The sequence below is a fragment of the Polypterus senegalus genome, chromosome 3, assembly GCF_016835505.1.
Source record: "Polypterus senegalus isolate Bchr_013 chromosome 3, ASM1683550v1, whole genome shotgun sequence".
NCBI lineage: Eukaryota > Metazoa > Chordata > Cladistia > Polypteriformes > Polypteridae > Polypterus > Polypterus senegalus.
The window spans coordinates 128,357,895-128,375,931 of NC_053156.1; the positions used below are offsets into that span (position 1 = coordinate 128,357,895).

Here is an 18,037-nt window from a genome sequence, read left to right on the forward strand (position 1 = left end):
CCTGTGGACTATGATGTTTGCTGATGACATTGTGATCTGTAGCGATAGTAAGGAGCAGGTTGAGGAGACCCTAGAGAGGTGGAGACATGCTCTAGAGAGGAGAGGAATGAAGGTCAGTAGGAACAAGACAGAATACATGTGTGTAAATGACAGTGTGGTCAGTGGAATGGTGAGGGTGCAGGGAGTAGAGCTGGTGAAGGCGAATGAGTTTAAATACTTGTGATCAACAGTACAGGGTAATTGGGATTGTGGAAGAGAGTTGAAAAAGACAGTGCAGGCAGGGTGGAATGGGTGGAGAAAAGTGTCAGGAGTAATCTGTGACAGACGGGTATCAGCAAGAGTGAAAAGGAAGGTCTAAGGGACAGTAGGTAGTGAAACCAGCTACTGTATGTAATATGGGTTGGAGACGGTGGCACTGACCAGAAAGCTGGAGAGTTAAAGATGCTAAGATTTGTACTGTGTGTGACGAGGATGGATAGGATTAGGAATGAGTACATTAGAGGGTCAGCTCAAGTTGGACGGTTGGGAGACAAAGTCACAGAGGCGAGATTGCGTTGGTTGGGACATGTGCAGAGGAGTGATGTGGAGTATATTGGAAAAAGGATGCTAAGGATACAGCTGCCAGGGAAGAGCAAAAGAGGAAGGCCTAAGAGAAGGTTTATGGATGTAGTGAGAGAGGACATGCAGGTGATGGGTGTAACCGAACAAGATGCAGAGGACAGAAAGATATGGAAAAAGATGATCCACTGTGGCAACCCCTAATGGGAGCAGCCAGAAGAAGAAGTTGTTACACTTGATCTTTGATCATGTGTTGATTCCTCATTATGGTCAATGTATTGCTCAATGTTTTTTGGGACCACCGACCCTTCACATATACTTTTTGGCTTACCTAAATTTTCACATTCAAATCTAAGCAAAGTTTTATAAAAGTGAACCTTGGTGTGGAATTTTCAACTTGTGTTGTCATGTTGGCGGTCAAAAAGCTTTCGGGTTTGGAGCATTCTAAATTAGGGATACTCAACCTTTATACAAAGCAAAATAATCAATACACAGCAAAATGACAAAATACACTTTTAAAGATGGATGTTTTTATAAATAAAGCTATTAGTTTGCTGTATTTCATTCCTATACATGTAATATACATGGTATATATTTAGAAAAATGTAAACATTGTCAAAGTTTACTCTGTCAAAGGATTTTGCAAAGACAACCAAGTGGAACAAGGGCTTCAATATAATTTCAAGAACTTGCTTTTTTTAACTAAAATGATTTTATAAAATTTTCGTTTAACGTGTTCTGTAAGTCATCTGAACATCCAAAAGCAGCTTTCTTTAAATAATGCACATTTAACAGGACTCAGAGGCACTTGACCATCAGGTTATCAGATAGGATTTGTATTCTTTGAATAGATTAGCCTCTGTAGTTTAACCCACTTTATTTGTGAGTTGGTACACACATAGCTCATTGACACATTGAACAAAAAGTCGATAAGGGGTTGCTAAGAAACCCAAATTTTTAATTAAATCACCTTAGATTGAAAAGGATAAACACAACTTCAAAACTACGCAAATTAATGGCATATGTCAAGTCCTATAAATGCACACTGGATTGTTTCAGTTTATTCTCTAGGTGCCTCTCAGTTTTGTAACATACGCAGGGTAGGTTAACTAGCAACTGTAAATTGAGGAGGTGTTTGTGAGTATGACTGTATGTGCTAGTTTTTCCCCTGACAGTGTGATGTCACATTCAAAGATGCTACATGCATCTGAATCTTTGGCAACACCGTAATGATAAAAAATGATTAAAAAAATTACTGTAAACTGTAGATAAATGTTGGAGATACATAGTATTCGGGAAGGGTTTTGAACCCACTATGTGGAAGTGGCATGTGTTTGTGGTCACTAGGTACTCCAGCTTCCTCCCACATGCCTAATACAGTACAGGCAGCCTACATCAGGACATTAAATTAGTCTTGAGTATGTGTGATTACGCCCTGTGAAAAACTGGTAGTGCATCATGAGCTGGCTTGCACACAAAAATTCCAGAATTGGCTCTATCTACCTGTAACCCTGTAATGAATAATTTTGCTTCTAGACCAATGCATGAATGATAGCATTTTGTTTACCAATCAGTTATGCTGTACACTGATCTCATACAGGGATCAATAATTTTTCAAATATTCTTTATATGCTTTAAAGCACATTTCTGCTCTTCCATAATTTCTCCTCAGACTAAAAAAAATCCAATACAAACGATGTAATTCATCCAGCAAAGTAACACTATGAAATGGCACAAACCAGAAGTCTAAAGCATAATGGAAAAGCAGTATTCTGTTGAGAATCATTGTTCAAACCTTGATGGGGCGCATTTTCATAATGATGCATAAACCCACACACACCTACACACTCTTATACTGGGCCAATTTAGAGTAGTCTATTAATCTAACATGCAAATGTTTTGAATATGGAATGAAATTCAATTATGTCTTTATATCTCACAAAATAATCAATATCAGTTTATTCTAAAAATTGGAAATCCCAAAGAAATCACTGAAAAAGGTATCAGGTAGATTATATTCTATTTTCAGTATCTGATAATTGAATCTTGGGTATATAAGCAAAGAGGCAGCTCTAACACATTAGTAGATTTCATAGTATCTGCAGTGATATACAGTGTTGTATGGCTACATTTTTTGGACTGTTCAGCCATCGTAATATATGCTATTGTTCTCAAATCTGTTTAATTCAAATCACAGCAGCATTAGAGCAAAGCAGGAATCAGCTTTGCATAGGCCACCACTCCATTGCATGGTTTACCAATCCACACTCTCACTCACATATTGCCAATTCGAAATTACCAATTAACCAAACTTGCACATCTGTGCAAATATGGGAGGAACACCAAAGTAACCAGGAAAAACCTATACAGATTATCTACCATACTATACTACAATACTAAATTTATGAAATCTTTATTATAAAATGTTCTGGCTATACACATAATAATTAAAACGCATATATTAATGAAATGGTTACATTGTAATGAAGGTGCTCAGTGGCCGCCCTTCACAATAACACTGCTGAATCAGGAAGTTGGATCCACTGCAGATGTCCAGTCAGAGACAAAACACACAAGAAGTCTTCCAGGATAACCAGTTTATTTATTTTCCTCCTTGTCCATATTATATGAAACTAGCCAAGGAATCTCTTTCACTTTTACAGGAATGTTACATTAAGTATGTGTGTGGTTTTCTCTGAAAGACAGGAAATGAACCTTCATGAATTATAATTCATATAAATAAAATAGTAGTAAACTAATAGCTTTATAGGTCAATAGTGTACTGTACTCTTATTTGGAAGAAATAGCACCTTTGAATATATATGTATAATATTTTAAATATTAACATGTGGGTTTGGAACTTACAATTGACTCCACATTAACATAGCTAAATGTAGTGGAATTCCAAGTCCAAATGAAATAATAACATTAGCAGAAATATAATATGGAGCACATTACAAAAACATTAATTGCTTTTAAATAGTAACCAGTGTGTCACTGTCGTAGCATAAACGCACATGCAGCTTTTGCATTTAGCAGGTCTTTATGCAACAAAATAAATATACAATGTAACACAAATACCATCAAAAAACATGGCATTTCTTGATAACTTGAACAAAAAAAAAAAACACTTTATATTTGCGCACACTGCAAAGGATATAAACCCAAAACACATCAGTGTTGAGCTCAATGTATTGGGAAATTTTCCTGGCTTATTGCCTTTTATACTGGAGGTAAAAGAAATGACTTCTGGAACAGGCAGAGTGATGCTGCATGCTCTTTTTTTTGTCAAATAAAAAATAAATAGTCTTAACATACACTACTGTAACTTTTACTTAAAATAAAAAAAAATACTTAAAATGCATCCTTACATTTTCTGAACCCACTTGACACAATTTTTGTATTGTGGTGTACCCCAACCTATTACAGATTTAAAGGACAGAAAACAGAATGGCAGACCTTGAATGTTATTCTAGCACATCATAGGGTATACTCACATACACACCCACAATCATTTCATTTCAGAGTTTCAAATTAACCTAACATCCACTTCATGTTGGCAGACATTGGAGACTCTAGAAATAATCTGCAAACTACACATAGAGGGTAACAATCTGAGGCTCTTGGAGTTATGTGTCATTAGCTCTTCTCATTAAGCTGGCCTATCACCCATTCAGCATTGCTAGGATCATTATTGATTGTTTTTAATAAAAATTATTCATTTAGTAAATCTTTGTCACTCTTCCTCAAGCTTTCCAAATGGTATTTGATTTTAATGAAATCAATAAAATGCTTAAAAAATAATGACACTTCCACACACTATCACTTAAAACCAACAAAATATATATAAGTAATATCACCGAGATTATCTTCACATTTTATACTTGTTTGGTTTTGATGGTATTCCTAAAGTTTACTCAAGGTATTTTTCCTTTCATAGGGGAAACACAAATGGATAATATTGGTTCAAAACTATACAAATGGATGAATATTAGCAGTTAGCACAGTTAATAATGGCATTTCACATTCTTGGTGAATAAATGTTCTCACAACATTGAGAAAACAAACCTGACTATTTTTGTTATAGTTTTAAAGGTCACCATCTAGGCAACATGGCATAATTTTACACATTAAGTGTTTTAACTTTTGTCTTCTGAATGAGAAGTGGTTAAAATGCAACTCAAACTATGCATACATACATATTTGGACAGTGACACAATTTTCATAATTTTGGCTCGGTACACCACCACAAAGAATTTGAAATAAAAAAATAATAATTTTGTGACTGAAGTGTAGACCTTCAGCTTTAATTTAAAGGATTTATCAAAAATACTGTATGAGCCATTTTTGAAAGAGAGGCATTTTTATACATGATTTTTATACACGATGCCCTATTTTCAGGGACTCAAAAGAATTTGGACAAACTAATATAATCATAAATATAATTATCATTTTTAATATTTGGTTGAATATCCTTTACAATCAATGACTTTCATAAGTCTGAAATCCACGGCCATCTCCAAGTGTTGGGTTACTACCCTTGTGATACTTTGCCAGGTCTTTACTGTAGCTGTCTTCAGATGCTGTTTGTTCATTGGACTTTCTCTCCATCAATTTTGTCTCCAGCAAGTGCAATGTATGTCTAGTTGGGTTGAGATCAGATGACGGACTTGACTTTAAAGTATCTTCCATTACTTTGCGTTGAAAAGCACTTTTGCACTATGTTTTGGCTCTTTGTCCATCTGTACTGTGAAGCATTGTACTTTCAGTTTTGCAGCATTTGGCTGAATCTCATCAGACAGTATAACCCTATTCACTTTAGAATACTTCCAGCTACCTCTGACAGCAGTCATATCATCAATAAACACTAGTGACCAACTTCCATTGGCAGTCAGGCATGCCCATGCCCATGCCATTACACTACCTGCACCACATTTCACAGATGATGAGGTATTCATTATATCATGAGCCATTGCTTCACTTCTCCATACTCTCCAGCTTCCAACATTCTGGTATATATTGATCTTAAGTTTCATTTGTCCAAAGAAAATTATTCCAGAACTGGACAGGCATATAAAATACGTTTAAAATATGCCCTTCCGATGCTTGAGGTTTACCAGTGGTTTATACTTTGTGCTAAACTCTCTATATATACTCTCAAGAAGTTTTCTCTTGATTTTAGATTTTGGCAATGATAGGTCTACCTCCTGGAGAGTTTAGTTGGTTTGGCTAAATGTTATAAAGGGGTTCTTCTTTGCCAAGGACAGAATTCTGCAATCATCCAGCACAGCTATCTTCCATGGCTGATCAGGCCTTCTGGAGTTGCTGGGCTCACCAGTGCATTCCTCATGTTCTTGCTCATGTCTCTAAAGGATTTGTTTTATTTTCTCAACCTAATGATGGACTGTTCTCAGTGACAGTTTCCAAATGCAGATTACACAATTGGAATCACTTCCAGGCCTTTTTACCTGCTTAATAGTTAATGCAATAATGAGGGAGCTGCTCACACCTGGCTATGGAACAGCTTGTCAGTCAAATGTCCAAATCCTTTTGAACCTCTAAAAATAGAGGAACCATGTATAAAAATGTCTATCATTCCTAAACAGCTCATATAATATTTTTTAGTAAACCCCTTAAATTGAAGTGAAAAGTCTACACTTCAATCACATAATGAATGCTTAATTTCAAATCCACTGTGGTGGAGTACAGAGCCAAAAATATGAAGATTGCGTCATTGTCCAAATACTTAAGGACCTGACTATAATTGAAACAAAAGTAACAAAATGTCAAAATGCAGTCCTGCTTCAGGGACAGAGGTGTCTTTACACTTGAATTTTGTTTTGGATTTCCTTTTTATTTTTGCAAGAATATTAATTTAACAAGGGGAGTGTTGCTACATTATCATTTTAGGGTCTTTGGTCAATTCCCAGCACAGTAACTGTGTGTGTTGAATTTGCACATTCGGCCAGCCAACATTGAACCTTTCTCTGAGTACTTCAGTTTTCCTCCATATCCTAAAAATGTGCAGGTTAACTGATGCTCTAAACTGACTTTGTATTAACGAGCACCATCAATGAGAATGAAACCCACGAAGGGTTTGTATTTCTCAGCTCTCTGAGTGAATAAGAAAGAAAACAATAGCCTGTGGCTCTACAATTCAGGCTCTGAGAGTGTCCTTTGTGCTTTTTTATTATATGACATGCTCCATTACTCACTATTCAGATCTTTATATGTTTTGGAAAATAAAATTTATGTATGCTAGGTGAACAAGAATATGGATGTGAAATTCATCCAAGCTGAAGAAAGCTTTTCAAGAAGATTAAACTTGCATTGATCAGTGCGCCATTCCTCAGGGTGAAAGTGTATGTTTAAGTGTCATTGTAATAACCACCATGTAATGTTCATCACATTTCAACTAAAAACATAACAGAAAGATTACAAATTCATATCATCTGAAAAATGTACATTTCTTTTTCTTCAACCATTCTGATGTAGACTTGCTTGTGCAAAAGAAAGACTCCAAAGCACACAATGTCATTGCTCTTCAGCTTCAAATTATGGACAGATATCAATATTCTTCTGGGAATTGTCTTGTACAGAGCAAAATCCATGGTTCCTTCAACTTTGATGTTATCCACACCATGATATTACCATCGGTACACTATGCTTGATTGATAGGATGACATTTTTGATAGGATGACATTTTTACTGTGAATATGACAGTTCTTCTCCACCGTTCAAAGAATATTATTCCAGAACTCCTGTGGGGTATCTAGGTACATTCTGAAAATCTCTTACATTTTTTGCTGTGTTCTCCAACACCCAACATAAAGATCGGTCCTAATTTACTGTGAAAAACATTGTGAAGTCTGGCAGGTGCTAACCAACTGAATATGGGTGCCACTTTCTTCTTTTATAGTAGTCTTTTAAACTTTTTATGCGCAGTGTTGTCAGAATACAAATTAAAGAGGCTTATTTGATTTGCAGTAGGTGGCAAACAAGTGTGAGAAACTTGGAGTGGTAAAGGAGACATATAGATAGAGAATAGAAAGGTGAATAGGTTACAGGTGGTCAACAGCACATATTTGTTGTTTTTATGATTTCTGCAAGCATTCAAGCAGCATGAAGGACAATACAGACTGCATTACGATTGAAGGAATAAAAGAACACCAGTAAATTTTCCTAAGTTTCTGGCCAAAAGCAACCTTCATCATAGAATGTGCTGCAATACATGATGAACTAGAAAATCAGACTGGGGCAAACAATTTTTTAAGGCTTTAACGGATACATGCACATGAAAAAAATAACGAGTTAATTTTCAAGCCCCACTAAAAACAAACGAAAAATACTTTAAAGTAAAAGAAATGAAAAACAAAATGTATATAGCTAATGAGAAGGCTGTCTTCACATAAAATAGTAATTACATAACGCATGCAGTGAAAAGAAAATAAGATTTTTGAAGAAATGATGGAAATTAGGCTTTGATACCAGATTCATCAAATATGTTTTTGTGTTTTAAAGAGAGGCAGAAAAAACTGACATGTTTAAAATTACTAAAACATAAAAGAGAATTGTGTGTGGCCGGAATAATATTGTACCATGTGGTTTAATAAAAGTATTATTTACATCTGAAGATATGAAAGATGCTGAAATATGCCAACACTTGAGTTAATCAGATGTGATGTGTAATGGAATAAGAGCTGACTAAAGTGACAGCTATAATTATGCTATATGCCTGCGATGAGATTTCATAACATACATGAATTTACTCTTGTCGCAGAGGGAAGAAAACACATCTATCCCCTCATGAGGCAAAAGACAGCAGGCTTGTCAAATCTTTACTTATAAGCATCTTTCCCTTTTGAAGAACAAGCATAACACAAAAAATGTAATTTTTAAATTTTTAAACACTTTTGGCTATGTATAAGCATCAGTATAAACACTTTAACATTTAAAAAGCTACAAAAATACTTTAAGACTATTGTGGAAGATGATTTCATATCCCACAATAAACCAGAACATTTTGATGTAATTGTTACAAAGGAAAGGAAAGAGGCAGCCCCAATAATGTTATCACATTAGATAAGAATTTGTAAAATCATCCATATTGCAAGAACCATTGGCCAAATCATACCTGAAGAATTGCCTGTGCAACCTGAGAGACTGCTAGGCCCAAGGAGATTTAAATTGACACTAACAAGTGTCCCATTGGTTAATTTTAATTTACAAAAACAAAAGAAGAGTAAATCTATGTTAAATAGTAAGTTATAGTTTAACTACCATAATTAAAGGATTAAAGGGAAAGTGATTTTACTGGAAGCCATACACTGAAAGTCTATCTGTATTCTTGACTTTACCCTAATGGAGGGTTACTAGAAGACCTTATGTTTCCACTGGCAGTAGCAGTTTACCCTGGCTATTTCTGCTGGGATAGGCTCTGATGTTAAAAAACCTTGATCTAGATTATGTTGGTTGAAAAAAATGACAAATGAAAGGTCACAATGGACAACTAGAATCAAAAACATTCTTTGAAGTGTTTAAAATATAAACATGTGGCAAATGTTTAATAACAGGTAAACGTAAAATAATTTCTTAAAAGTAGTGTGTGCTTAGAAATAGAATCATAGTGCCTATTCTGCTCGAATAAGAAGGTCTGAGTGAGGCTATTTTATTATTATTCAAATCATGTTTCTATTTCTGTCTATTGCCTTTAACAAATAGCTGAGTTTATTAACACTAACATTGGTGAACTAGAAGCTGAATAGGCCCCAGCCCAAATTGTTTGCAAGTTTCTAGTTGCAACTATCTTTTCTACAATTTCATTACTGTTATGCTAGTACAGCACTGCATACAATAGTGAATCAAGTATATGTAAGTCTGTCAAGCTTGTCCAATGACTAAATTATCTCAGTAACCTCACACAGATATTTTCATTTATTGGCTAAATCACTGGGCTTTAAATTACAATGTTTTAGGTAAATTTCCCGTTTCCAACTTTTGATGTGACACTGAGGAAGTCCCATAAGCTGCCTGTACTCTAAAGGTAGTTTAAAAAAGGATATGAAAAACTGTTCTGTCCTTGGACCACAGGGTCTGTTGAATGTAGAACAACAGTAAAACTAAACCTAAAAAACTCAAAGCTTAATCATATACAAATCCAGTTTTCTATTTCTTTTATTGTAAGCATTCTTATTCGCCATCTCCTAGGGGATGATGGAACCTGTATGTGAACTGACATTTAGCTATCATTTAACTGCTGCTGTGATCTCAGTTAACCATTCAATTACTGTAAATAGTCAGTTAATCAATTAAGCGCACAATTTACAGTGGTGTTTTTCTCATGGCGCCTATCATGTGTCAGACTCCGATGCATTCAACAATTTAACCACAAATGAAGTTAAACAGGTCGAATTGAAGATAAAAAAAAACCAGGAGAAGGAAATAAAAAAAGGAAGATATTCCATGTTTTAAATTTTGCAGTTCCAGCTGTGTATTTATTCTGAAATTATTTTTTTATTGAAATGAAACTTTGTTTAATTATGACTTGCTAAATTTCTATAAACTAAATGATATTTGCCTCAGTAGATTACTGATTTAGTCTGCAAATTTGCTCACTAGCACTCCATTTAGGGATGGCTGTTACCTTGTACCCAATAACACTGCATTGATTTTATGAATTAGACTGTGGTTGAAACAGGATGACAGAATGGATGGGTGACTACATTTGCTCACTGTAGGTGATTATGTACAGTACATCCGGAAAGTATTCACAGCGCATCACTTTTTTCACATTTTGTTATGTTACAGCCTTATTCCAAAATGGATTAAATTCATTTTTTTCCACAGAATTCTACACACAACACTCCATAATGACAACATGAAAAAAGTTTACTTGAGGTTTCTGCAAATTTATTAAAAATAAACAAAAAAACTGAGAAAACATATGTACATAAGTATTCACAGCCTTTGCTCAATACTTTGTCGATGCACCTTTGGCAGCAATTACAGCCTCAAGTCTTTTTGAATATGATGCCACAAGCTTGGCACACCTATCCTTGGCCAGTTTCACCCATTCCTCTTTGCAGCATCTCTCAAGCTCCATCAGATTAGATGGGAAGCGTCGGTGCACGGCCATTTTAAGATCTCTCCAAAGATGTTCAATCGAATTCAAGTCTGGGCTCTGGCTGGGCCACTAAAGACATTCACAGAGTTGTCCTGAAGCCACTCCTTTGATATCTTGGCTGTGTGCTTAGGGTCGTTGTCCTGCTGAAAGATGAACCGTCACCCCAGTCTGAGGTCAAGAGCGCTCTGGAGCAGGTTTTCATCCAGGATGTCTCTGTACATTGCTGCAGTCATCTTTCCCTTTATCCTGACTAGTCTCCCAGTTCCTGCTGCTGAAAAACATCCCCACAGCATGATGCTGCCACCATCATGCTTCACTGTAGGGATGGTATTGAGCTGGTGATGAGCGGTGCCTGGTTTTCCTCCAAACTTGACGCCTGACATTCACACCAAATAGTTCAATCTTTGTCTCATCAGACCAGAGAATTTTGTTTCTCATGGTCTGAGAGTCCTTCAGGTGCCTTTTGGCAAACTCCAGACAGGTTGCCATGTGCCTTTTACTAAGGAGTGGCTTTCGTTTGGCCACTCTACCATACAGGCCTGATTGGTGGATTGCTGCAGAGATGGTTGCCCTTCTGGAGAGTTCTCCTCTTTCCACAGAGGACTTCTGGAGCTCTGACCGAGTGACCATCAGGTTCTTGGTCACCACCCTGAAACAGGATGTACCTGAGCTCAATTTTGAGCTTAATGGCAAAGGCTGTGAATACTTATGTACATGTGCTTTCTCAGTTTTTTTTATTTTTGATAAATTTACAAAAACCTCAAGTAAACTTTTTTCATGTTGTCATTATGGGGTGTTGTGTGGAGAATTCTGAGGAAAAAAATGAATTTAATCCATTTTGGAATCATTTTATTGGCACCTCAGTACATATGACTGGGAAACCTACTCTGTGGATTTTGCATATTCTCCTCTCATTTCGTTTAGTTTTACTCCACAGAGTAAAAGACTGCTGTTAGATAGAATGGAAGGTCTCACTTGGCTTGGATTAGTGCGTTTTAGTATGGGTATGAATATCCAACACAGTATTCTCTGTCTGACTAGTATCAAATTTGGAGATGGTGTCTGCTTTGTGCCAAAATATTTCCAGCTGCTCTCTTGCAACAGAAAAAGTTAGTTCATTATGCAGTTGAATGGACAGAACCATTTAAGTAAATACTTCATACAAAACTCCCTTGTTGTTAAAATTGCTCCTCCCATTACTTAACATTGACTCAGTCAAGAGGAATATTTACACCAATTAATGCTTCTGTTAAATCATTAATAAAATAATCCATCCTACCATGTTCTGTTCTCTTTCCTCTTGCACAGATGCATGTTAATTAGTTGCTAATTCTGCACTTAATTGTACATCTGGGCTGATTATCAAATAAAAGCTGAGCATAGGAGGGTGCCCACAGAGATACTTTGTGGGAATGTAGCTTAATAGACAGATTGTTACATGGTCAACAAAAACAACACACATAAGTCTCAATACTTAAAATATCCACTGTGCTCTGCTTACAATATTCTAGGACATAAATGAGATTTTCTCAAAAACTACATTTTGGAATGCATGGTAACACCTACAAACTACAGTATGCTGACAAATATTTATTACTTGAGAACACATTTAATCTGGCCAAAATTTCAAGAGAGAAGAAAATCAATTTATATATGTATTCATACATACATAAAAACATATATAGTATACACACTTTCAAGCTAATGCGTACATTTTTCCAGTTTATTAAATACATTTTAACTGAATACTATCATTTTCATAAAAATATGACTATTTCAGTTTGTTTCCTCTCAAAGCTATAGTTACTTTATTTTAAATGTAAACAAAATATGTCATTTGATAAGAGTTGTCCACATTTTTGTATGGAACCATATTTTTATATACATACTGTCTGTATGTGTAAATATATATGTATATATACACAATATGGAGAGAAGTATTGGGATGCCTGACCATTACACCAACAGAGACTTTAATGACACTGCATTCAAATACATACACTTTAAATGAGGAGTTGGTCCCCTTTTGCAGCTATAACAGTTTTCACTTTTCTTGGAAGGCTTTCCACTAGCTCTTTTTGGAGTGTTTCTGTGGGAATTTGTGCCCATTCATTCTCCAGAGCATTCATGAGGTCAGGCCTGGCTCACAATCTCTATTCCAGTTCATCCAAAATGTGTTAGTTGGAGTTTCAGGTTAGTGCTCTGTGCGGGCCAATCAAGTTCTTCCACACCAAACTCATCCAACCATATGGACTTTTCTTTGTGCACTGTCATGCTAGAATAGAAAAGGGCATTCCCCAAAATGTTTCCACAAAGTTGGAAGCATAGAGTTGTCCAAAATGACTTGATATGCTGAAGCATTAAGTTTGTTCTTCACTGGAAGTAAGAGGCCTAGCCAAAAACCTGAAAAACCACCCCACACCATTATCACTCCTCCACCAAACTTCACAGTTGGCACAATGCAGTCAAGCAGGTAACATTACCCCCAGCATCTGCCAAACCCAGACTCACTCATCTGTCTGCCAAACAGAGAAGTATGTTTCATCACTCCATAAAACACGTTTCCACTGCTCCACAGTCCAGTGGCGGTGTGCTTTACACAACTCCATCTGACGTTTGGCAATGGACTTGGTGATGTGAGGCTTGCATGCAGTTGCTTGGCCATGGAAACACATTCCATGGAGCTCCCGCTGCCCAGTTTTTGAGCTTACATTAATGCAGGTGGATGTCGTTGACCCCGTTTTGTGACTTTACGTGGTCTTCCACTTCTTGGCCAAGTTGCTGCTGTTTCTAAATGATTCTACTTTCCAACAACACCACTTACAGGTGACCATGGAATATCCAGCAGGGATGAAATTTCACAAACCTTATTATTGCAAAGGTGGCATCCTATTACAGTACCATGCTTAAAGTCACCGAGCTCTTCAGAATGACCCATTTTGTTTCACAAATGTTCGTAAATCTAGACTGCATGGCTAAAGGCTTAATTTTGCATACCTGCGGCAGTGGGTCTGATTGAAACACCAGTATTCAATAGGTGTATCCCAATACTTTTGTCCATACAGTGTGTATATACAGTTGTGCTTGAAAGTTTGGGAACCCTTTATAATTTTCTATATTTCTGCATAAATATGACCTAAAACACCATCAGATTTGCGCTCAAGTCCTAAAAGTAGATAAAGAGAAACCAGTTAAACAAATAAGACAAAAATATTATACTTGGTCATTTAATTATTAAGGAAAATGATCGAATATTACATATTTTTGAGTGGCAAAAGTATGTGAACCTTTGCTTTCAGTATCTGGTGTGACCCCCCTTTGCAGCAATAACTGCAACTAAATGTTTCCGGTAACTTTTGATCATTCCTGCATACCGGCTTGGAGGAATTTTAGCCCATTCCACCGTACAGAACAGCTTCAACTGTGGGATGTTGGTGGGTTTCCTCACATTAACTGCTTGCTTCAGGTCCGTCCACAACATTTCGATTGGATTAATGTCAGGACTTTGACTTGGCCATTCCAAAACATTAACTTTATTCTTCTTTAACCATTCTTGGTAGAATGACTTGTGTGTTTGGGGTCGTTGTCTTGCTGCATGAACCACCTTCTCTTGAGATTCAGTTTATAGACAGATGTCCTGACATTTTCCTTTAGAATTCTCTGATATAATTCAGAATTCATTGTTCCATCAATGAAGGCAAGTCATCCTGGCCCAGATGCAGCAAAACATACCCAATCCGTGATACTACCACCACCATGTTTTACAGATGGGATAAGGTTCTTATGCTGGAATGCAGTGTTTACCTTTTTCCATACATAACGCTTTTCATTGAAACCAAAAAGTTCTATTTTGGTCTCATCCGTCAACAAAACATTCTTCCAATAGCCTTCTGGTTTGTCCACGTGCTCTTTAGCAAACTGCAGATGAGCAGCAGTGTTTTTTTGGGAGAGCAGTGGCTTTCTCCTTGCAACCCTGACATGCACATCATTGTTGTTCAGTGTTCTCGTGATGGTAGACTCAGGAACATGAACATTAGCCAAAGAGAGAGAGGCCTTCAGTTGCTTAGAAGTTACCCTGGGGTCCTTTGTGACCTCACCGACTATTATACGCCCTGCTCTTGGAGTGATCTTTGTTAGTCGACCACTCCTGGGGAGGGTAACAATGGTCTTGAATTTCTTCCATTTGTACACAATCTGTCTGACTGTGGATTGGTGGAGTCCAAACTCTTTAGAGAGATGGTTTTGTAACCTTTTCCAGCATGATGAGCATCAACAACTCTTTTTCTGAGGACCTCAGAAATCTCCTTTGTTCGTACTATGATACGCTTCCACAAACATGTGTTGTGAAGAGCAGAATTTGATAGATCCTTGTTCTTTAAATAACACAGGGTGCCCACTCACATCTGATTGTCATCCCATTAATTGAAAACACCTGTCTCTAATTTCACCTTCAAACTAACTGCTAATCCTAGATGTTCACATACTTTTGCCACTCACAAATATGTAATATTCGATCATTTTCCTCAATAAATAAATGACCAAGTATAATATTTTTGTCTCATTTGTTTAACTGGATTCTCTTTATCTACTTTTAGGACTTAAGTGAAAATCTGATGATGTTTTAGGTCATATTTATGCAGAAATATTGAAAATTCTAAAGGGTTCATAAATTTTCAAGCAGAACTGTACATATATTATTATTCAAATAGTTTTCACTATATAAACATTTTTCAACTTTAGTTTACAGAAATCATTTATGACTGTTTTGAACATGCCAAAGCACTTTGAATTGCAATTACATGCGGAGTTATTAACAATCACATTTACACACAGTGACGTGTGTAGAAGCAAACATGAAATTTCTTCAAATGCTAGGAACATTTATATATTTAAATATATATTTAAATATATACATATACACAGTATATATATCTTTAATATATATTAAAAAACACAATCTTTTCCACTCCAGTTCACAGGCAATGCAAGTGTTATTTAAGCTTATGTTAATGATTAGATAGAATTAGTTTGTAAGCATAACATAGCTAGCTAGTCTGAAAGATTCAGTCTTAAAGCTCTTTGCACTACCTACCTCCAGAGCACCAAGTGTTGCCACTGTGCTCACACAGGTAATGCCATCAGTGTAGGCATGAAATAAAGGTTCCAGCTGCTTAAAGTAAAAAAAAAATAAAATAAAGAACTGTTTTAAAGAAAATGTTCAATGCACTGTACAAAATTAAAGTTTAATTGTTGGCTATGCTGTGACTCTTAGAAATGCTAGAAATTTTTGCTGAATTTATAATTTGAAAAATGTATATTTTCCTTCTAAACCAATTGAGAGAAAAATAATTATGACCTAATTCAAATGATATAAAGATGGAACACACAATAAAAGTTAAGAGATAAGTACTTATTCCACCAAATAAATTGAAAATACAAATTTCTAGGATATTATTTTTTTCTAATATTTTTGGTCATTACCATAAAAACACAAATTAAAAAAAAATATTGCACTTGCATGAACTCTATCTAATGCAAGTGATTAAAATCAGTATATGAGGACAGAATTTTCCAAGAGTGCAGAATTTTGTGGTTCTGTAGCTTTATCAAATTGTGAACCCTTTGCTAATTTTTACTAGAAAGTAGTACTGTCCTTTTCATTTAATCTTATGCACAACTTCACATTAATGACCGAGTTGCAATATGTTGGGGGTACAGACAGCCCTCAGAAATTTACCAGGAAAAAATGCATGGCTTTTCTTTTTCAATGTCATGCTGATTTTTAATTGAGCAACATTGGCAAAGAGACAAAACACACATGGGAACAGGAAAAAACACTGCAATCATGGGGAGGGAAGCACATCATTATATATGTTATGTATAGTACAGTTATGCATATTATATACAATATATTGATGTAAAATCCAGGTGCAAATTGTTGGTCAGAAATTTGTAATACTATAAATCTGCAGTATGGGTGAGTTGAAGTTGCTCTATGAGGCTTAACACTACATACTAACTCCATTTACATTTCAATGCATGAATGAGAGAGAGAGAGAGAGAGAGAGAGAGAGATTGACAGAGAGAGAGAGAGACTACTGCACAAACATTTCAAATGTTGCTCCATCAGTGCACCATGAACTGTGGCCAGCATATGGCTGAAGTGCTAATCATTTCAAACATGTAAAACTTCCATTACATTCAGTAGAGCTTGGGTCAGCCTTCATTAGTCTGTAGAATTCTCAGCTATCTCAAAGTTAACAAATTATGCAGAAATTAATAAGTCAGGTAGTGGAAGATACATTGACAGTATAAAGTAGAGGGCTACTCTCAGAAACACAAAAAAGGGCTGCTCATATGTCTGATCTCTTTAAAGAAGTGCTAATTAGGCACAGTAAAGCAGAAATGTATAGATTTACAGTAGTTTAATCCAAAGATATGATTACAAAGAAAGTCATTTTCAGCCAAGTTAGTAAATTACATTGCCTTAATTTAATTTCAATCAATAAGAAAATAAGAAATAAAAACAAAAGTGTTTTCTTAATAGTAAATGTTATATTCTGTGTTCTGGTGTTCTGTGTATAATATGTTATATTTTCAAGTCCTTCCGAGAGAACCCTAAATCCAAAGAGGACTGTTTCATTTATGTTAGGTAGAATGCCCAGAGGGGACTGGGCAGTCTAATGGTCTAGAATCCCTACAGATTTTTGTTTTTTTCTGTCCACCCTGGCCATTGGACCTTACTCTTATTCTATGTTAATTAATGTTGACTTATTTTATTTTCTTACTGTGTCTTTTATTTTTCGATTCTTCATTATGTAAAGCACTTTGAGCTACTTTTTGTATGAAAATGTGCTATATAAATAAATGTTGTTGTATATATAACATTATATATAACATGTAGCATGCGGCTGGGGGTGCTACCCAGCCAGGACGCCTAAGAGGACCGGAGGAGGGCTTGTGCCTCCAGACCACGAGGGGGCGACCGCCCTGGTTGCACTGGGGACCAGAGCTTGGAAGCTCAACCCTGTTGGGGCCTGTGGTCACTGCCAGGGGGCGCCCCGGTGCCTGGAGAGCCCTGGACATCAGCACTTCCGTCACACCCGGAAGTGCTGGGGGGAAGGAGACTGGGGACACCCAGCGTGCTTCCAGGTGTACAGCCAGCATTTCCGCCACACAGGGGAGTGTCGGAAAGCACCTGAAGCCCATCCGGACTTGCATAAAAGGGGCTGCCTCCCTTTGTACGATGACTGGTGTCGGGCGAGGAGTGGACAAAGTCTTGCTGGAGAGGAGTGGAGGTGGCCTGAAGAAGGCAGGCACTGTAGAGAGAAGCCTGGACTTTGGGGAATTGGTGCT

At 36.5% G+C, this 18,037-nt stretch overlaps 1 protein-coding gene across 4 annotated transcripts in view; it reads right to left on the bottom strand.

Annotated features, from left to right (window-relative positions):
• wasf1 (WASP family member 1) overlaps positions 1–18,037 on the bottom strand; it is a 421,986-nt gene that overhangs the window by 32,289 nt on the left and 371,660 nt on the right. For 2 of the 4 annotated variants that reach the window (XM_039747920.1, XM_039747921.1), the window contains one exon: positions 15,774–15,851. The exons of 1 other annotated variant lie outside the window; for it this stretch is intronic. In XM_039747920.1, the coding sequence (XP_039603854.1) occupies positions 15,774–15,851 (78 nt within the window). The remainder of the gene's footprint in view (positions 1–15,773; positions 15,852–18,037) is intronic. One more of the 4 variants, XM_039747922.1, reaches the window with a different exon arrangement.